This window comes from Cornus florida, unplaced genomic scaffold, assembly GCF_030987335.1.
Source record: "Cornus florida cultivar Cherokee Brave unplaced genomic scaffold, ASM3098733v1 CherokeeBrave_3.0.0_Hap2_Chr05, whole genome shotgun sequence".
NCBI lineage: Eukaryota > Viridiplantae > Streptophyta > Magnoliopsida > Cornales > Cornaceae > Cornus > Cornus florida.
The window spans coordinates 71,212,676-71,235,866 of record NW_026775575.1 but is presented as its reverse complement, the minus strand read 5'-3'; the positions used below and the strand labels follow the sequence as shown (position 1 = coordinate 71,235,866).

Genomic DNA, 23,191 nt, shown 5'->3' with positions numbered 1-23,191 from the left:
TTAGCTTTTGGCCACTCTAAGAATTCCGAAAATTTGGACCCATTTGAGGGTTTTCTACAATTAAGAGGTAGGAGTGCTCTAATTCATGTTTTCTTTAATCTTTTGTGAGTTTTCCCCTTTAATTTGATTCTAAGCATGGTTGATTTTAGCAATTTTGTCTATGTTGTTGTGGTTGTATGTAATTAAGGTGATGGATGTATTATATGTGTTAATTGAATCAATGATTATAATTATATACTTGGTGGTAAAGATACATGCTTAGTATTGACATTTTTAATGCCCCATGATTTTTAATTGTTAAGAAAAGTGATGTTGAAATTGTGAAAATTAATGTTATGATTTCCCTTAATAATGTGATCATGATGTAGATGGAATGCATGGGATTTATTGTAAATTTTTCTTGAGAAATTGCCATGATGCTAGATATATGATTTGTATCTCTATGTGTATTATGTGTAAATAATATGTGTGTGTATAATTTGTTGATTTGATATGGAAAACATGCTTTTATGATTATGTTCTTGTTTAATATGTGTAATTGTAGAAATTTTGTTTACTTAAAGTATGCTATAAATTTATGAAAAAATTCATCTTTAGTATGAAATGTTGTTAAGGTTTGATGATGTGAAAATTATGGTAAATTGTGAAGCATGAAGCATTCATGCATCCATTGGGAAAGAAAAAGGGGAAAAGTATTTTTTTAAAACCAATGAAATTGTTTTGGAGAAACGTTTTTGAAAGTGTTTGTGAAAACCAGACGCCTAAGAGGTGCCTAGTGGTCCACGGTGTTAGTGTAGTCTAGAGGGGAGTATGGTTGAGCTAACTAGGCCTGATGCGACGTCTTGGAGGTGCCTTGTGGTCGTGGATAGTTACCCAATTCTCATTTCGTGATGTCTTGGAGGTGCCTTGGGTCGGATTACACTAACGGTTTGGAAGTTGAAAAGGACATGTTTCGGAAATGGGGAGCGGCATGAGCAGGGCATTACACTTCATTGGCATACACGGTGTATTTGTGACTTGGATGACATTTGTGTTTATATTGGATGTTGTGGTTATGGTTTACATCCCCGGTATAGTATGATCCCATTCTCTTGTTTTCTATTCTATACGTGGATTCACAGGGTCATAAGAAGTGTCTTAGACACTTCCTACTGAGCTTATGCTCACCTCATCTTTTTAACATTTTTCAGGTCACGAGAAGGAAGTGGCGGACAACGTTCCTCCACAGGTTTTGATGGGTTAGTGGACTGTTACATATTTTGTAGCTATGATCTTATATTATTATTATTATTATTATTTATAAACCTTGGGATGACCCGTATATTATGTATTGATATAAGAAAGGACGGTAACGTTTTTGGTTGACCTCGGGTTCGGGTAACGACCCGGTTAGCGATTCGGACCCTCGGGTTCAGGTTGTTACACATAATTTTAGAACTTCATTATTTTCACATAATCTATAATGCATAAATAAATACTAGTTAGATATAAATACCTCGATTCATGATATCAAATCTTGTTGAGATTAAGTCCAACATCCAGATTTTTTAACTACGAACTAAACTGCAACTTTGATCAATAGGCAAAACGTGAAAATTAGTTTCTCTCTCTTGGCCTTTTACACACATAAACATTATACGTGTTGTTTTCATTAACGTACATAATTGATGGGATATATGCACTTTTATAAAGGCAGAGAGAAGACCAGTTTTCCTTTTTAGTAACCTTAATTTCACTTTCCATCAAAGTAAGGAATAAATAGGAAAACACTTCTCCAATAATTAATTACCATAAAGGTAATTTATAAGTTAACCAAATAATATAATATTAATCTGATATCTATTTACTTAACCACTAATTAATGAAATATATCACATGTCCAAAATATGTAGGCCACACAATTAATAAATAATCTTACAACCTTGAACCAGTTCAGAGAGGCTGAACCGGTTTAAGAAGGCCAATGATGAATCCCACGGATTCTTGTGTCACGCCCCGACAGTTCCATTTAATCATATACAAATACATCAAAATACACACAGGATCATAAAAATTACCCTCTTTTATACAAAGTTAATTTCCTCAAATATACAAAAAAATCTCCAAATAAAAAAAATAAATTCTTGCAACGCCAACTCTTCAACCTAAGCCCGAATCTAGTAATTCTCGTTCGTTCTTGGTCCCTGAAACTGGAGGGTGGTGAAACAAAAGTCCCAGTAGGAAAAACCATAACAAGAATCTCATGGAGGTTTAATAAAACAGCTTCACAACATAAACATATACATTTAATACATATGCATTTAATAAAAATATTTCATAAAATATTTAATTAAAACCTCCCCATGCCATTCAAGGTATAGAGAACCCTACACTGAAAAATCATCAAGCCTCAAAGCTCCGGCCTGCTGTGAAATCTTGGCTCCTCTGCAGACCCTCGAACCTCTCTGTTTCTCAAAACTCTCTAATTTATTTATTTCTTTGCTCTCCTACAAAGTCCCAAACACTTAATATATAGACAAGGCAACCCACTATCCTTACACAATATCAGCCAACAAGCCCACGTGAATCCCACTGCTACACTCCATCAGAACCCACGTGAAGCCCATATTTTTGGCCAAACAAAAATCAATTCACACATCACAAGTTCTCTCTCTTACTTTTGGCTGACACCTTTTTCCTTCCCCTATCATTTCAATCTTCACTTTCCAAACATACCACCTAACAACTACATCAGCCCAACAAAAACCAAGACGACATGAACAATTCAAAGCCAAGCAAAATTCGCCAAACAAATCCTAGTGAACCCACATCAAATCATCACCATTTCCTTCATTTCTTTCTTCTTTAATTTCGCCACCCAACCCATCATCTCTATCTCGGCTGCACCCTTTTTCCATCCATAGATGCAATATATATATATATATATATATATATATATATATATATATATGCAACAAACTAACCAATTCTTTAAATATCAAGTGGGCTCGCCAATACACTGCCCTTTCTCATTTCGCAGACCACAATTCCTCCAGATGCACAAAATACATATACATATATATATATATAATCTATATATATAAACATGTGACAAAAATCTAAGCCATTAAAACACTTTCACAACATTCAAGTGGGACCCGCGCCAAAGCCATTTCCTTTATCCCATTTCGTTGCTCCACTTCTTATCCCATACTAAATATATATATATATATATATATATAAAATATCAAACAAACTAAACAAAACTTATTAAAGAAAATCATGGGACTCCATCAGTTTACACACACACACACACATATATATATATAAACTATATAAAAAAAACTACAATTACACCTTCATTGAAATAGTGTAACAAACTCAAAATAATAATAATAATAATAATAGAAATAAAATTATAAATTAAACTATAAGAAAATTCGGGTCATCACAATCTCCACAACTTAAAAAGAATTTCGCCCTCGAAATTCAGATCCAACAGCCCGTAAACCCGAAAACACCAATGATCACAAAACCAAATCCATAAATCCTTACCCCAGGCGATGTGAAAAACAGTGATATGTAGGACGTTGTGGTAGCTGACAATGCTAGTCACCCATCCACACACTCCGTAACCATTGTTGTAGCTAGTCAATGCGTCACTCGCCCACTAAAAAAAACAAACACTAACAAATCTGGGCTACCTGCCTAACCACACTAACCAACCATCTCAGTAGCTGCCGGTGAACGCCATCCGCCCACACACACCCGGCTACGAGTGGTAGCTCACCAGTGCTACACACTCGCCCACTCACACCCGTCTACATCATCATTACACTCACACTTCCGGCTGGGTACAAGCTCTGATACCATTTTGTCACGCCCCGACAGTTCCAATAAAATCCTCGATTTAATCATATACAAATACATCAAAATACACACAGATCGTAAAAATTACCCTCTTTTATACAAAGTTAATTTCCTCAAATACACAAAAAAATCTCCAAATAAAAAAAATAAATTATTGCAACGCTAACTCTTCAACCTAAGCCCGAATCTAGCAATCCTCGTTCGTCCTTGGTACCTGAAACTGGAGGGTGGTGAGACAAAAAGTCCCAGTAGGAAAAACCATAACAAGAATCTCATGGAAGTTTAATAAAACAGCTTCACAACATAAACATATACATTTAATACATATGCATTTAATAAAAACATTTCATAAAATATTTAATCAAAACCTCCCCATGCTATTCAAGGTACAGAGAATCCTACACTGAAAAATCATCAAGCCTCAAAGCTCTGGCCTGCTGTGAAATCTTGGCTCCTCTGCAGACCCTCAAACCTCTCTGTTTCTCAAAATTCTCTAATTTATTTATTTCTTTGCTCTCCTACAAAGTCCCAAACACTTAATATAAAGACAAGGCAACCCACTGTCCTTACACAATATCAGCCAACAAGCCCACGTGAATCCCACTGCTACACTCCATCAGAACCCACGTGAAGCCCATATTTTTGGCCAAACAAAAATCAATTCACACATCACAAGTTCTCTCTCTTACTTTTGGCTGACACCTTTTTCCTTCCCCCATCATTTCAATCTTCACTTTCCAAACATACCACCTAACAGCTACATCAGCCCAACAAAAAACAAGACGACATGAACAATTCAAAGCCAAGCAAAATTCGCCAAACAAATCCTAGTGAACCCACATCAAATCATCACCATTTCCTTCATTTCTTTCTTCTTTAATTTCGCCACCCAACCCATCATCTCTATCTTGGCTGCACCCTTTTTCCATCCACAGATGCAATAAAAAAAAAAAAAAAAGAAATATATATATATATATATATATATATATGCAACAAACTAACTAATTCTTTAAATATCAAGTGGGCCCGCCAATACACTGCCCTTTCTCATTTCGCAGACCACAATTCCTCCAGATGCACAAAATACATACATATATATACATATATATATATAAACATGTGACAAAAATCTAAGCCATTAAAACACTTTCACAACATTCAAGTAGGACCCGCGCCAAAGCCATTTCCTTTATCCCATTTCGTTGCTCCACTTCTTATCCCATACTATATATATATATATATATCAAACAAACTAAACAAAACTTATTAAAGAAAATCATGGGACTCCATCAATTTACACACACACGCACATATATATATATAAACTATATAAAAAAAAACTACAATTACACCTTCATTGAAACAGTGTAACGAACTTAAAATTATAATAATAATAACAATAGAAATAAAATTATAAATTAAAATATAAGGAAATTCGGGTCATCACATCTTGAACCAATTCAGCCTCCTTGAACCGGTTCAAGATGGCCAGTCTTGAAATTCTTTACAATTCTGCTGATGTTGAACCTGTTCGATAAATCTTGAACTAATTCAAGATGGACAAAATGTAAAAACTTATTCCGAACCTTTCAAAACCCTTCCTAAATGTTCTCACTGCCTCTCAAACCTTCTTAGAGCATTGTTATCATCATCTCGGAGTGTAGTATATCATGAACACTTGAACTTCTTCAAATCCACATCCGATCTTCAATCTTTGAAATTTTGAACCGAAAAATTACAACTCGATCGGACTTGTTTTGTCAATGAAATTAGCCAATTATAAAATATATATCTCACACAAGCAGGACCACTGGAATTCTACAGCACCAATGACATTTCAAATATGAATAAAGAAAGAATTGAATAATAACAAAACTCAGTAATACTATATAAAGACAGAGACATCTTGCAGGGACCAGTTTTGGTTCAATTAATAGATTTCACATTATTGTGGTCCTCATTTGATAGATTTCACATTATCATGGTCTTCAATAAATGATTAAAATACATCAAAATCCAAAACAAAATGGCAGTAATCCTACCTAAACGAACTGCTAAATTTGGACACATTAAAGCATGAAGTAGTTTTATGTGTACAGAAATAATTTTGTATTAGAAACTAGGTGTCCTTGATGTTGCATTTAAAGGATGGATTCATAAAAAAGGTAGCCTTAGATAATCTTTCACGATTCCAAACCTATACTATACTTCATCTGTGATGTTGTGCTGATAAGGATATATTAAAGGAAAATGCAATACATAATCTTTAGCAAATCCAATTTCTATATTATACATTTAAGGTCGTCGTCTATGTAAATAGTCCAAGTCAGTGTTACTATGGACAACAAGATGAAGCTAAGACCAAGAAAAACACTTTATGGGTTGAGAAATATTTTAATGATTACTTAGAATTCAATAGAGAACACCAATTGGGACCATTGTTGTTGTGAGGACATCCTGATTAGTGATTCTCAGTGAATTGAATTTTATGGAATCTAATTTTCTTTGATCCTTGTGAAGATGTTTTTGTCCTGAAAATCAATCTTCTTCAATAAAATAGTAGATTCGTACATCAATCTTTATCCTGGAAAATGAAAAACCACCCACCACCCACCCCACCATGATTCAGACATCTGGAGCTTATGTTTGGCTAATTGTCGTATACAAGCTTGCAAGATGCGATTCAGAAACTATATATATATATATATACACACCTATGTTTCTCCCCTCCTCATAACCATTTAAATCCATTTTCACTTAAGAAGATAGAAATCAAGACTCAGTGGGATGGCAAAACTTCTTTCAAGCTGGTGTAAAGATGCTCAATCCTTGCCTAAAAATTATGTATTCCCACCGGATAAAAGACCAGGGGAGCTCAATTCTCCTGTATACAGTGGTCCGGTAGTTGATCTCAGCAAAGCAGTGGGACAGGGGCAAGCTGAAACAATACAGCAAATTATACAAGCATGTCAGGAGTTCGGATTCTTTCAGGTTCAATTTTCCAATTTCATTCACGACTTAGTGATCAAACATTTCACATTCAATTGGATGGTTCTAACTAAATAATTTTGATATAAGATGCTAATGAAAATGTTGCACTTAAATGCTATGGAACAGGTGATCAAGCATGGTGTTTCAGGTAGTTTAATGCATGACACGAAGAATGTGATGAAGGAGTTCTTTGACATGCCAGATGAGGTCAAGTCGAGCGTCTTCACTGCAGATGCCAGCAAGAGGTGCAGGCTCTTCACAAGCAGTTTAAATTATACCAATGAGGAGGCTTATTATTGGAGGGATAATTTGACACACCCTTGTCATCCTTGGGAGGATTGTATGCAACTTTGGCCCAAAAAACCTACTAGATACCGGTAAAACACTGAACTTTCATTAATCATCGTACTCTTTGTGCAACAATTATAATGTAGAATGTTAAAGCTATGCTTAATAGCTTCTCAAAAACTTTCTAAGAAAACTAAATTATGGTTTTCATTTTCTCTCCTGTAATTTCTAGAGAAGTTGTAGGGACTTATACAGTTGAAGTGAGGAAGATGATATTGAAAGTTTTGGATCTGATTTGTGGAGGACTGGGACTAGAGCAGGGGTACTTTGGAGGTGACCTGAGCAAGATTGAGTTACTATCAACTAATCTTTACCCTAGGTGCCCTGACCCGAGCCTGGCCTTGGGATGTCATAGACACTGCGACCCTAACCTCATAACGTTTTTAGATCAAGGGGAGGTCTATGGACTTCAAGTCTGTAAAGATGGGCAATGGATAGGTGTTGAGCCTATTTCTAATGCATTTGTGGTCTTAATTGGCTGCCAGTTACAGGTATATCTTCATCCCTCGTGCTAAAAATCCAGTTAAAGTTCAAATTCTAGCTAATCTCTTTTACTAAAAATGTATTTATATATTACTAATGTATGAAGAATCATAAACATAACTCAATATTTATTGAACAATTTTTCTGCAGTTATACTTACATGTCTTATTGAACATTGAATCTATTTACTACAGTGGTTATAGGTTATTCATAGATTTTCTTCAGTTGTTATAGATATGCGCCTAAGCCTAATTATTCATACTTTATTTATTAATTTTTTTTTTGGATATAGATCATCAGTAATGATAAGATCAGAGGTCCTGAACATCGAGTGTTGACAAATTCAAACAAGGATCGGATCAGCATTGGCTGTTTTGTTATCCCTACATATGAATGCTTTATAGAGCCTGCAAAAGCTCTGGTTAGTACATGCAATCCACCACTTTATAGAGCCTTGCAGTACAAAGATTTTCTTAGCACCTATGATGAGAAAATAGGTAATTTTAGAGCTGTGATGGAGTGTTCTAAGCTTCAAGTTCAGTAGTCGTGTTTGAAATGGAAGTGGACGATCTCTTGTATATCATATATGTTATTGCAAGTAAATAAAAATGTGGTTTTAACTCGCACCTTTTGTCCAATTTTTCGATTCTTTTAATTTTACAAATTAAAACTAAATTAATCAAAGAAAGCAGTAAATAAAGGGCGATAAAGTAAGAGACTAACATTAGGATTTTAGCATGGAATCCTGAAGGAAAAAACCATGGAGATTCAACCATCTCGAGCAAAACAATCCACTATCTTGAAGTGTTAGACTCACATCCACTCAACTTTGCTAAGAACAAGTTGTTGAATGCCTTTGGCTTACTTTTAGGACGACTCATCCAATTGTTGCAAAATTCAGGCTTAGTCTTCTATCCTGGCAGAAGGGTTGTAGGAAAAACTCAGATTGCTCCGCAAACAACCTGTCCATTTCATAGTATGATTGATCTGTCTTCCTTACATTCACGAAGTTGAAAGGAGAAAAATAAAACTTACTTTCTAAATGAGACCAACGGAATCTTCAATAAGTTTTGACCTCCTATAAGACTGAGAACACCATCCTAATTCACTTACTAGCAATAGTATGTGCTCTCAAAGAAAGAAAAGCACGGAAAGATCTATGAAAATTAATCTCTATGCCCGTGTGTATTCATGACACTATGAGAGTATTTATATATGTATAAGAGTCCTTAAGTAGGTTGAAAAATAGGTTAAAAACAAATATGGATGTCTCCCACAAGTTTGGTTCAAAAAGGAAAATTAAAATAACTAAAACGGCAATGCTCTTCTGGATCTGGACAAGTACAACCGCTCGCAAAATGTGTGACCGGACGGACTTTACAAAAGTTCCAACCGACACAATTGGATCGGTCGCCAAGACAGTGGAACTTTTCAGATTTGAAATTTTTGCTAAAAACCTAGTATTTTAGTCCGCACCAAAACCAAATTCATGTGCATGGTGTCCTCACTCAACATACCTGTACTATATGGTGTTATCATCAAATCAATGTATTCACGTAGAGATCGGGATTTTTTTTTTTTTTTTTTCTTATCTAAGAGCATCTCTAATGGGGCAGTCATATGGGCTGCCAATTCAAAATATAGCAGGTGGGTTAAAAATTAAGCTCTCCAAGTACTTCTATATGGACTGTCAAAATTTGCCTTTGCCATTTTTTGTGGCAAATCTAACAAAACAAATAGCAATAGATATTTGCCATTTGTTGCCCTGCCGTTTCTCTCTCGCCCTCGAACGCAGCAGATCTTTCACCGGTAGTCGGGTGAGAATGTCTTCGAACAGATTCTCCAGAAGCTCCAACATCGGAAACACCACCAATTGCCTCTCTCTTCCCCTTTCCCATCGCTACTATTAAACAACACTAACACTCATAATCCAACTATCACGACCGGAAAATTATAATAAAATCCTCGATTTATTCAAATCCAAATACATCAAAATACACCCAGAATCATTAAAAAAAAAAAAACCCCCTCTTTTATACAAAATCAATTTCCTCAATATATAAAAATTATCCAAGTAAGTAAATGTGATGTTTCCAATTTTCGGCATTTTTATTTTTCTCGGGCCGGACGGTTCCGTGTGGGGCCCGCTACCGGAATTGTTGCATACGGGGATTTTAGTTGGGTCCATTTGCATCATTTTTATTTTATCGAAAGATCGATTACAATTATAAATCAACCCTTTTGCAATAGCATAAATCATTGTAAAATAGGGCTATTGGTCGGGTAAGTCGAACCACTGGGACTGCTAGTTAGGTGTCTAGAATGATAAAGGGGTAATGAGGATTTGTTAGTTTGTCACTTAAGCTAGGAGTTTAGAAAGAAAAGATCTAGATAGAGAGGTCTAGGGAAGTGAATCCACTCCTACCCTTTACACATGCTAAGTATATGATTGAATTGGGGAATTAATGTATATATGTGACCATGATACATAGCAACACATGATTACTACAATATCTTAAGAAATTCAATTAATCATAAGGTAAGAATAACCTATCAAAGCTTCACATGCTTGAGTTACCTAAACTATGATGTAACCTTAGACATGCTCACTAAACTAGAGATTATCAAACCATCAATTAAATGGTAAAAGCACATGGAATCAAGATACAAGATTAACCCATCAAAAGAAAGTCTTAAGCTATGGATTAACAAATTTCTCAACAACCATGCCATTAAAACCATTCCATAATCTTGTTTCCATTGTCACTATGAAAATACTAGCCATACAACCATGAGAATAAATAATCTATGACAAGAACATTTGATTCAACATGATCATTTAAATAAAAACATTCATTACAACTTGTAATGTGCTCTAGGTTATGGAACTTGGCCATACATACATTTCATTCCCCAAAATAAATAAAAAATTAAACATGCTTATAAGGAAGGGTTTCATCACCTCCCTAGATGGAGGTTTAGTTACCCATTAATGCTAGGAAGGAAGAGAATGAAGAAGAAAAGACTCAATTGCTGCACCTTAACTCCAAAAACCTCTCCACCTTCTCTCTAGCTTTTCAAAAATGTCACCCCTTTAAAATGAGATGACTTTCCCCTCTATATCCATTCAAAACCTACTCCCCATACTTACAATCCCGAGCTCCCCCCTCTGCATGAAGCTAGACCACACAAAAGAAGGATAAGGGAAACAAAAAGCTGGAAATCAGGGGCAGTTGAACTGCCTTCTGCAGTTCAGCGGGCGCCCGCGAGGTACTGGCAGGTGCCCGCGGGGCCTGCAATTTCGAAGAGGGCACTGGCGTGTTTGGCGGGCCCCCGCGATGGCACGGCGGGCACCCGCGGGAGCTCGAGGGGCCTCTACAGGGTCTCGCCAAAATAGGTAGATAGTTGAGGGGATTGGCGGGCCCTCGTGGTGGCGAGGCGGGTGCCTGTGGGAGCATGCCATTGCACTATAAATCAAGGCTTCTCGTAAGCCTTTCCGAGCTGGAGCGTTGATACGGCTTCCACTATGAACACTAAGCCACGAACTTCACAAAAACGGCGAATGAAGAGGTTAGGTCCCGAAGATGACTCCTCGACACGGCGCACGTATTTCAACAAAAAGTTGTCAAAACTGCTTCTTTAATTACATTCGGGGAAGCTGACCTGAAACAAGCCAAAAGTACACAAATGAAGCTAAACTGCACATTAAACTCCACTAATGGACTTAACTAATGCAAGTAAGGGTGCTTGAATATGCAATATTCGGCGCTTATCACACCCCCAAACTTACATTTTGCTAGTCCCTTAGCAAAACAGAATAAAGAACTCAATAAAAATGACACCAATGAAATGCTGACAACATCCATCAATCATGAAACAAGAAATTTATCTATGAAGCTCAAATGTAACTTAGAACGGCAGAAAATTGGAGGAAGTTCTATTAAACAGACTACCTTGCATATATGAAGCCTTGATAATCAAAATGGCAAGGCAAGATCAACTTTAATACATCAATCATCAAGTTCTATATAAAAACTTCAATTGTCATCTCTTGAATAACATGAACTCTAACTTCAGTGAAAGTGAGCCGAATTCCCAATATACGGTTTTTACCCTCTTTTTCCAATCCCAAGAACACATTTTCACATCATTAAATCTCCTTCTAGATGAGGTCCCAAAGGCATAACTTTATTCATAATACAACTTTTGTTACTTACTGAAAATTTTATTCTAATTCAAACTAAAACATACTGTGGTTGTGCAATGTCAAAAATCCCTTAAGCTTTCTAACCAACCCATGTAGCAAGTGTTGGGCCAACAACTCCCAAGCCAGATGACTTTAGGGTGCTAAATGTAGAAACATTCCTAGGGCTTAATAACTCAAGTTGGAAAGGCTACAAACTTCGACAAACCAGATTTATTTATTTTTAAATAACCGTGCAATGTCTAAGTTCTTTAAGCTTTCTAACCAACCCATGTAACAAGTGTTAGGCGAACAACTCCCAAACCAGATGGCTTTAGGGTGTTAAGTGTATAAACACTCTTAGGCTTAATAACTTGGGTTGGAAAGGCTACGAACTTCGAATGGTCATTGATTGATTGATTTTATTTTATTTTATTTTAATTTATTTTAATTTTTATTTTTTTTACATATGCCAAGGGTATCCATTCATTAGGGTCATCAATTCAGATCACTGAGTCCCAATCAAGGTCAATTTGGGTTGCATGCCTCACAATTAGGTTTCCGGTGTGCAAATGTGCAATGCGAAGCATAACAGAGTATGAAATCCGACGAAAATTTAATTAAAGTCTTTATACAAACCGATTATGAATCAACATGCTTATTTCAAAAGTTTCTTTATTTTCAAAAATTATCTTGGCTTCTATACACAAAGTATTAGGCACATGCTTCAACCTTCAAAAACTTCCATGATTATACTATCATTGCTTTAAGCAACATGATTTTATTAACTTACGAGCATAAAAATTGAGCAAAAATCATCAAAACTAAAATAACATGCACATGCACCAAAAATGTAATAGCATGCACATGCTCCCCCAAACTTGAATGTCACATTGTCCTCAATGTGAGAAGACAAGGGACAAGTAAAGAGAATGAACAAAGGGGAAAAGAAACAATAGTACCAAGTTGAGAGGATTGGAGTGGCGGTGCAAAAATAGGCCACCTCGTAAATTCCATGAGCATGCCCCCAAACTTGGTTTCAAAAACCTGTCAAAAGACATCTATACATAGCAAGTATCATATGAATCCAAATTCAATGAAAATAACTGCAATTTATTCGACTAAAAACTATAATCCATGCAAAGTAGCAAAAGTGATGCCGTTATAAGTTCAAAAGAAAAACTGAAAAGCAAATGCCAAACGCGGCCCAAAATAAGTCGAAAAAGTACTACTGAAAAGGGAAATAAAAACTGGAAGCATAAAATCACTCCATCATTGGAGTAGAGGAGGAAGCACCAGGTGCGCCAGGTGCATGGTCAATCAATGACTGGAGTATAGCCTGTAAAATCTCTTGATTCTCCTAAGTCTTCTAGACAGTGCCCTTTATGGCGTCAAAGCACAAGGTAAATGCATCGAGACGAGCATTTAAGGCAAGATAGTCAGCTCGAGTCATGACATCTAATGGCGGAGGCGCAGGAGGATCATGAACAGGTGAAGCAGGAGCCAGAGGGGGTGCTGGAGCACCCTAATCCAATTCGCCCCCAATGCGGGTCTAATGGGATGTCTGAAGCTGAGCTGTGCTTGACTTCCAGACCCCAAGAGAAAAATCAAGAACCGTCTTTTCTTTAGCTTCACCCTGGGGTGCTTTGAATCCGGCATCTTTAAGCATCCTTGTGATAAGGTAAGGAAAAGGGAATGCCCATGTGGTGGTAGTACGCGACCTAACCAAGATTAATTCATTGTAAATTTTGAGCATTTGGTCCCAGACAAGCTGTGGGACGCAGAACCAATACCCCTTTTCAGCATTATAAAGGGTTTTTAGAAAATCCCCCTTACGCTCAGAATGGCTTGGCACGGGAAGGATATTCTTAGCAAGGACCGAATTAAAAAACCACAACCGGCATGGCAAAAAGGACTTGTTGGTGCTTGTGGTTCGAATGCCGATGAATTGGCCTTGGAAAATCTCCCCCACAATGTCGGACAAGGTGGCGTCAGGAGGAGTAACATAGAGAGGCAAGCCCGCCCCATCCACGGGAGATTGCAATGGGCAGTCCATAGCCATAGCAAGGCTATCAAGGGTGAACTCATACTCATAATCATCAATGGTGGTTTTGATTTTGTCCGACTCGGCACATGAATAGAACATGTTGGCATAGAAGAGACGGATCACGCGTGGGTAATAGGAGTGAGCACGTGGTTTGAAGAGAGTTTCAAGACCACGCTCCTTCAATTCGCAAACGGACCATGCCGTCTCATGATTATGTTCAAAACCATCTTTGATAGCGAACTTGGCTTCAGGAACGATTGGCCATTCGGCCTAATTTGGGGTTGGAGGCGCATTAGAAGGACCCTCGGATGATCGAGCACGCTTGGAGGCCACTCTAGAAGCCATTGGAAGGAAGAAAATTGGTTCAGGACTTTTAACAAGCACCTGGTGTGCAGCAGAAAGGGAAGAGACGCAAAAAGGATATTAGGCATGCAAAAATCCCAAAATTCCAACCTGAAATGGACATTAAATTTCAACCCAACAATTAACAATACTTCAAAACAAGAATCCCATCCTCCTTAGTGCAAAAAATCAAAGAAAAAAAAAGGGAGAAAAACTTACCCAAAATGGAGGAGAAGATCTCCTAATGCTCTTAGATGATGAAAGATGAGGATGGAAGATGATGATGGAATGGATGAGTGATGGGATTAGAGAGAGAGTGCAAGGTGGTTCAAGGTGATGGAGGATAGGAGAGTGAGAGATAGGAGGTTTGGGGGCGAGCAATGAGAGATGAGAGGGATTTAAAAGATCAAAATGGGTTTAAAAACCCATTTAGAATGGGCTGAAAAGGGGTCGCGGGCGCCCGCGGACGCAAGGCGGGTGCCCGCGGGTGAACACGGAGCACTGGGTGATTTCGCGGGGGCTCGCGGGGGCTCTTGAGGTGCTACTTTGTGCAGCATAAATGAACTGGCCAGACCCGAATTTGATCACCTTGACCTCAAACATGGATGGAGACACGTTGGAGAACTTAGTACCCTCATAGAATTAGATTGAATGGGAGAAAATCACACGCTACATAATTCCGTAAGCATGCATATTCTTAGTCAAACTGAACAAAATCCCGGGAAATGCTTGGCATTGGACATGTAGAAAGCGGAAGCTCAGAATTTAGAAGAATTGCTTCCCATGAGTGCTAAATTTTACGTCGATAACTAGACATATCAAGATCGCGCATTAGTCCTCGTAGACTGGGTCATTCAATAAGACTTTCTCTACTTTGCGGATAGGGACTATGCTTCAATGTAAGGCTTAAGCCATTGGCTATTAACCTTGAATAGCGATCCATTCGTAGGATCTTGAAGCTTAATTACACCATGAGGAAAAATGGTAGTGATGATATAGGGACCATCCCATCTTGACCGGAGTTTACCGGGAAAAAGTTTTAAACAAGAATTGAAAAGCCACACTTTTTGTCCTGGGGTGAAAGACTTGTTGACAATGTGCTTGTCATGGAATGCTTTGGTCTTCACCTTATAGATTTTGGCACTTTCATACGCATCATTGCAAATTTCCTCAAGTTCATTAAGCTGCAATACACGAGTAGAGCCGGCTTGTTTAAGATCAAAGTTGAGCCTTTTTATGGCCCAATAAGCACGGTGCTCTAATTCCACCAGGAGATGACACGCTTTGCCAAAGACAAGTCGGTATGGCGACATGCCAATGGGTGTCTTGTAAGCTATCCGGTAAGCCCAAAACGTATCGTTTAGTCTTAGTGACCAATCTTTGCAGTCTGGTCGAACTATTTTCTCGATGATATACTTAATCTCCCGATTAGATACTTCCACTTGACCACTTGTTTGAGGATGGTAAGGTATGGCAACCTTGTGAATGACGGAGTACTTAGAGAGGACGGACTTAAGATAACGGTTTCGGAAATGAGATCCACCATCACTGATGATTGCTCGGGGCGTATGAAAACGACTAAGGATGTTAGATTGAATGAATTTGATCACCACTTTATGATCATTGGTTCTGGCAACCGTGACTTCAACCCATTTGGACACATAATCCACCGTTACGAGGATATACTCAAAGCCATAAAAAGATAAAAATGGTCTCATAAAGTCTAACCCCCACACATCAAAAATTTCTATGATTAAGATGGGAGTGAGGGGCATCATGTCTCTTTGGGACATGGATCTGAGCCTTTGACATCGCTCACATGATTTACAGAAATTGTATACATCTCAAAACAAGGATGGCCAATAAAATCCACTTCGAAGGACTTTGTCGGTGGTCTTTTTGGCACTAAAGTGTCCCCCACAAGCAAGAGTGTGGCAGAAATTTAGGACACTTGTGGTTTCATTGTCGGGAATGCATCTCTGGATGATTTGATCCGGGCAATATTTGAACAACTCCAAATCTTCCCAAAAGAAATGCTTAACTTGGGAGAAGAACCGGTCTTTCTCTTGTTTGGACCAATTGGATGGAATTTTGCCTATCGCTAGATAGTTGACAATATTCGTATACCAAGGGAGACTGAAATGGGAAATCTAAAAAAGTTGCTCATCTGGAAAGGAATCACGGACGGCAGCAAATTCAGAGGATTTCTCAATGAGTAAGCGAGAGAGATGGTCTGCGACAACATTGTCGGTCCCTTTTTTATCCCGAATTTCAATGTCAAACTCTTGAAGTAAGAGTATCTATCGAATTAGGTGGGGTTTGGTCTCTTTTTTAGCAAGCAAATGCCTAAGAGTGGCATGATCCGAAAAGACTATGACCTTAGATCCAAGAAGATAGGAACGGAATTTATCCAAAGCATATACCACAGCTAGTAATTCTTTTTCAGTGGTGGTGTAATTTAATTGAGCATTCGAGAGAGTCTTACTAGCATAATAGATAACATATGGAAGTTTTTCCACACGTTGGCCCAAAACCGCACCTAATGTATAATCGGATGCATCACACATGATCTCAAATGGAAGAGACCAATTAGGCGATTTCATGATTAGGGCGGATGAGAGAAGAGTGCGAAGTTGCATAAAAGCTTCTATACAAGCTTCATCAAAATTGAATGGAACGTCCTTGGCAAGAAGGGTACACAAGGGCCGAGAGATTTTGCTAAAATCTTTGATGAAGCGATGATAGAAACCGGCAGGTCCAAGGAAGGAACGGATTTGACGGACCGAGTTTGGAGGAGGGAGGTTAGAGATTAACTCAACTTTGGCTTTGTCAACCTTAATCCCCCTTTTCAAAATGATGTGTCCTAAAATAATGCCTTCTTAAACCATAAAGTGACTTTTCTCCCAACTTAGAATGAGATTTGTTTCCTTGCACCTTTAAAGTACAACAGATAGATTTTGGAGACACGAGTCAAAGGAGGATCCAAAGACGGAAAAATCGTCCATGAATACCTCTAAGAAATTTTCAACCATATCCGAAAATATGGATATCATGCATCTTTGGAACGTGGCCGGAGCATTGCATAGCCCAAAAGGCATGCGTCTATAAGCAAAGGTTCCGAAGGGGCATGTGAATATGGTCTTCTCTTGATCTTGCGGATCAATTGCCACTTGGTTATAGCTGGAATAACCATCAAGGAAACAATAAAAGCTTTGGCCAGCTAACCTCTCTAGGATTTGATCAATGAATGGAAGTGGAAAATGTTCTTTCCTAGTAGTAGAGTTTAGTTTCCGATAGTCAATGCACACACGTCACCCGGTGGTGGTGTGTTGTGGCACGAACTCTCCAGCAGAATTTTCAACGAACGGTGAGGCCGGACTTCTTGGGGACCACTTGAGTGGGGCTCACCCAATTGCTATCAGAGATGGGGTAGATGATTCCTGCATCTAGCAATTTGATCATTTCTTTCATGACCACTTCTTTCATGTCGGGATTCAACTGGCGCTGCACCTCTCTGGAAGGTTTAGCGTCCTCCTCCATATGGATGCGATGCATACAAATAGAAGGGTCAACTCCTTTCAAATCAGTCACTGCCCAGCCAATGGCTTCTTTGTGCTCTTGCAGCACTGCTGAAAGGCTAGTTTCTTGATCCTTTAGAAGGTCCGATGCAATGATGACTGGAAGAGTTTGATTTGCACCAAGATACACAAACTTGAGATGGGCCGGGAGCGGCTTTAACTCAAGTTGTGGTGGAGATTTCAAAGATGGGACCGAAGGAGTAGTGGAAGGCTGAGGAAGTGGTTCTTTTGGTTCCTTCCAAGGAGGACAGTTCATGGTAGCATTAATGTCAAGCAAAGAGTTTACTTCTTGGATTGATTGGTCAATATCAAAGTTTAAGAAGTCAAAGTGAGACATGTAAGTTTCCAAAGGATCTTTGCTTAGAATGAAGGGGAGAGATTCTTTAACCACTTCATCAATCACATCAATAAGAAAACAATCATCCTCATCGGAAGGATGTTAAGTTGTATGAAAGATGTGAAGTTTGACTTGTATATTGCCAAAGGCAATGTCCATCACCCCAGTTCGGCAATTAATTGAAGCATTAGCCATAGCTAAAAATGGCCTACCAAGGATCACGGGAATATGCTTCTTTGGGTTATGGACCGGTTCCGTGTCAAGAACCACAAAGTCTACCGAGAAGTAGAATTTATCCACTTTCATAATGACATCCTCAAGAATGCCGCGTGGGTGCCTGACCGATCTGTCGGCAAGTTGTAAGACCACGGGGGTTGGCTTTAGATCTCCCAACCCAAGTTGTAAGTAAACTGAATATGGAATCAAATTTACACTAGCTCCTAAGTCAAGGAGGGCCCTTTCTATCTTATTGTCGCCAATGACACACGAGATAGTTGGGGTGCTCGGATCCTTATACTTTGGAGGAGCACTGTATTGAATGATTGCACTTATATTTTTAGTTAATCTCACCTTCTTTGGCAAATGATTTTTAGAAGTGCGCTTTTGAGTGCACAAATCCTTGAGAAATTTTGCATATAAGTGCACAAATCCTTGAGAAATTTTGCATAGGGAGGGATTTGCTTGATAGCATCCAAGAGAGGCAAGTTGATTTTCACTTGCTTGAAAACTTCCCACATGTCTTGAATTTTACAATTCTTATTCCCAATATGTGTCGACTCTTGGAGACGTTGAGGAAACGGAGCTTTTGGCTCATAAGAAGTTTCCACATTTGGGGTGACAAGCTTGGTATTTTCATGAGTAGGATTTGGATTAGAAGAGCTGGTATATGGATTTGGATTTTTCGAAGGAGAATTTTTCTCATCTTTGTTTCCATGAACCTTGTTGTTAAAAACTCGACCACTCCTAAGGTTGGTGATTGCTTGAATATGTTCATGACTTGGCCCACTCGGAGGAGGGGTTTCATTAATCACATGCATCCCTCTAGGATTTTCAAATGGTTGAGCGGGAAGCTTACCCTTGTCCTTTTGAAGCAACTGGTTCATGGAGTTAGCTATTTGACCCACTTAATTCTCAAGTTTAGCTATGGAATGAGTATGAGAATGAACCATTTGGAGAGTGGGTTGCAAAGATGTCAAGAGGTGCTTGTTGGAATCTATCATTTGCTTATTCAATGATTCCATCATTTGCTTATTTGCAGCCATAATTTCATTAGTTGGGAACACATGGGGTTGATTGGAGACATTTGGATTGTATGGAGGACGGTAGCTTGAAGAGACCTGAAATTGCCTATTTTGAAATTGAGAAGAGGGCTGATTTTGCTGCCCCTGATTTTGAAATTGCGAATTCTGTAGGGCTTATGCCTCCACGAGAAATTCGGATGATCTCTCCATCCTGGATTATAAGTATTGGAATATGGATTATTTTCGGGCCTTGAGAACATCGCATTTGCTTGCTCTTGATTGGGATTAGGAAATTGTTCTGGTGTGGGACAATCTTCCGAGAGATGGAAAGGACTAGTGCATGATGCACACACCGAACTAGCTGAATTTTGAGACAAAGAAGGAGAGAGATATGGTGCCATCAATTGATAGAATTTATGAGCTATGGCATCCACTTGAGAAGATTCCTCCTTCATGGTTTTGCGTTGACAAGGGTTGGTGTTCTTTATGTTGGTTGAGGTTGGAGCACCACGAGAGTTATACTGCAATGAGTTCTTACTTAAATTCTCAAGTAAAGTTCATACCTCATCCACACTTTTAGACATGAACATCCCTCCACAAAATGAGTCAACCATGAATCTATATGGGTCGGTTAACCCAGCATAGAAAGCTTGCACCAATTGCCATTTTGGAATTAGGTGGTGCGGACATTTTCTTAAGAGGTCTTAAAATCTCTCCTAAGTCTCATGGAGTTGTTCCCCCTCGCTTTGTGAAAAGCTAAGAATGGAACGCCTCATTAAATTGGTTTTACTCACTGGATAGTATTTTTTAAAGAATTCTTGCTGCAGTTAAGCCCATGTGGTGATGGAATTTACAGTAAGGGAGTTTAACCAATACTTTGCCCATTCTTTTAATGAGAATGGGAAGAGATGTAAATGGAGCGCATTGTTAGGAAAGCCCCTCAGCTTGATGGTAAAACATATTTCAAGGAATTCATTAAGGTGCTTATAAGGGTCCTCATTTTTAAAGCCATGAAAAGATGGAAGCATTTGGATGGTGCTAGATTTGATTTCATATTGAGCGGCCTCAATATTTGGCATCACTATGCAAGAGAGAGAAGCATAAGTGGTAGGGATGAAATGGTCCCTAAGAGTCATGGGAACCACATTTGGAATTTTGGCCCTATCATTATTAATTTCCTCATTTCTGACATTTCCTACATTTTCAGCCATTGTGTTAAATTCAGTTTCAAGCTCTCTTATGCTAGTAGATTCCCTAAGGTTTCTTCTAAGAGTTCTTTCGACTGAATTTATGTCAACTGGCGATTCTAGAATTGGTAAGGAGAGTGATCTACGGCCAAACATCAACAACACATAGCACAATTAAGACAACAATTTATCACCATCAACTCCACATACGATGTTCCCTTTCTCCTCAATTATCAAGACAGAAATGTAAATGGCCTCGACAAGGACTGAAGCTTGCAATTGAAAAGAAAAATAAATAGCCTCGACAAAGGCTTCACAACTTAATTATATCTAAACTAAACACATGCAATATATTCACAACTTTGAAACTAGAGTTTCGAAAACTTACCTGAAATCGTCTAGACTTACAAATTTGCTAGCTTTCCTCAGCAAGCCTTGAATACCTAGAATCTCACAAACACTTAAAATGTCACAATGATCAAAACAACACAAGAAAATATTCACGAAACATAACATTGACAATCAAACCAAAGGTAATCCTAAAACCTCGGTTGCAAAACCGTTTGCAGTCCCTGGCAACGGCGCCAAAAATTGATCGACGAATCGATTACAATTATAAATCAACCCTTTTGCAATAGCATAAATCATTGTAAAATAGGGCTATTGGTCGGGTAAGTCGAACCACTGGGATGCTAGTTTATGGCAACTTAGGTGTCTAGAATCATTTTTAGAATGATAAAGGGGTAATGTGGATTTGTTGGTTTGTCACTTAAGCTATGAATTGAGAAATGCATAAAACAGTAAATTGCAAGGAGTTTAGAAAGAAAAGATCTAGATAGAGAGGTCTAGGAAAGTGAATCCACTCCTACCCTTTACACATGCTAAGTATATGATTGAATTGGGGAATTAATGTACATATGTGACCATGATACATAGCAACACATGATTACTACAATATCTTCAAGAAATTCAATTAATCACAAGGAAAGAATAACCTGTCAAAGCTTCACATGCTTGAGTTACCTAAACTATGATGTAACCTTAGACATGCTCACTAAGCTAGAGATTATCAAACCTTCAATTAAATGGTAAATGCACATGGAATCAAGATACAAGATTAACCCATCAAAAGAAAGTCTTAAGCTATGGATTAACAAATTTCTCAAAAACCATGCCATTAAAACTATTCCATAATCTTGTTTCCATTGTCACTATGAAAATACTAGCCATACAACCATGAGAATAAATAATCTTAGACAAGAACATTTGATTTAGCATGATCATTTAAATAAAAATATTCACTATAATTTGTAATATGCTCTAGGTTATGGAACTTGGCCATATATACATTTCATTCCCCAAAATAAATAAAAAATTAAACATGCTTACAAGGAAGGGTTTCATCACCTCCCTAGATGGAGGTTTAGTTACCCATTAATGCTAGGAAGGAAGAGAATGAAGGAGAAAAAGAATCCATTGTTGCACCTTAACTCCAAAAACCTCTCCACTTCTCTTTAGCTTTTCAAAAATGTCACCCCTTCAAAATGAGATGACCTTCCCCTCTATATCCATTCAAAACCTACTCCCCATACTCACAATCCCGAGCTCCCCTCTCTGCATAAAGCTAGACCACACAAAAGAAGGATAAATGAACCAAAAAGCTGGAAATCAGGGGTAGTTGAACTGCCTTCTGCAGTTCGGCGAGCGCCCACGAGGCACTGGCGGGCGCCCGCGGGGGCTTGTAATTTTGAAGAGAGTGCTGGCGCCATTGCGGGAGCTCACGGGATCTATACGGGGTCTCGCCAAAATAGGTAGAGAGTTGAGGGGATTAGTGGTCGCTCACGAGAGCATGCCACTGCACTATAAATCAAGGCTTCTCGTAAGCCTTTCCAAGCCGGAGCGTTGACGCAGCTTCCACTATGAACACTAAGCCACGAACTTCACAAAAACGGCAACTGAAGAGGTTAGGTGCAGAAGATGACTCCTCGACACGACGCACGTATTTCAACAGAAAGTTGTCAAAGCTGCTTCTTTAATTACATTCGGGGAAGCTGACCCGAAACAAGCCAAAAGTACACAAATGAAGCTAAACTGTACATTAAACTCCACTAATGGGCTTAACTAATGCAAGTAAGGGCGCTTGAATATGCAATAGTCGGCGCTTATCATTATTCATATTTGTTGTGTTTTAAGTGTTAAAATTCAATATGTCTTTATGTGTGCATGTGGTGGGAATTTTAAAGAAAAGAAAAAGGAAAATAAAATTTGGTTGGTGGGACCCACCGTAGCTTTTTAGGAGACCATTTGGGTCTCATTTCCTCCTCATTCCCGTAACTCTCTCTCTCACTTCATCTTCTTGAATTTTCTTTTTTCTTTTAGGCATAAATCTTAAGATTTTGATTTCTCCTTCAATACTTGGAAGTTTTGGAATCCGTTTGCGGCAATTTGAAGAGCTCGGTGAGGACTTCACGCTGATGTGAATAGTTTCTTGTTCGGCTAAGCTTGCAATTTTGAAAATTCTAGGGTATAAATTGAGGATGTTCTTCTAGCTTGAGATAGGGGTCCCTAATCCACACAATCTTGCACCTTAGTGAGTTTATTTTAC

At 38.4% G+C, this 23,191-nt stretch overlaps 1 protein-coding gene across 1 annotated transcript; it reads left to right on the top strand.

Annotated features, from left to right (window-relative positions):
- The first annotated feature begins 6,549 nt into the window (after window positions 1–6,549).
- Window positions 6,550–8,297, top strand: LOC132306807 (hyoscyamine 6-dioxygenase-like). Its single transcript, XM_059804380.1, has 4 exons — window positions 6,550–6,840; window positions 6,967–7,217; window positions 7,361–7,679; window positions 7,964–8,297. Exons 1-4 carry the CDS (start codon window positions 6,637–6,639, stop codon window positions 8,213–8,215), a joined length of 1,026 nt encoding a protein of 341 aa, XP_059660363.1. The 5' UTR covers window positions 6,550–6,636; the 3' UTR covers window positions 8,216–8,297.
- The last annotated feature ends 14,894 nt before the right edge of the window (window positions 8,298–23,191 follow it).

What these genes read in the sequence shown, in the direction of transcription:
- LOC132306807 (XM_059804380.1), top strand. Translation starts at nt 6,637, where the DNA reads ATGGCAAAACTTCTTTCAAGCTGGTGTAAAGATGCTCAATCCTTGCCT. An exon ending in AGGAGTTCGGATTCTTTCAG is followed by an intron (nt 6,841 to 6,966) that starts GTTCAATTTTCC and finishes GCTATGGAACAG; the next exon opens with GTGATCAAGCATGGTGTTTC. An exon ending in AAAAAACCTACTAGATACCG is followed by an intron (nt 7,218 to 7,360) that starts GTAAAACACTGA and finishes TGTAATTTCTAG; the next exon opens with AGAAGTTGTAGGGACTTATA.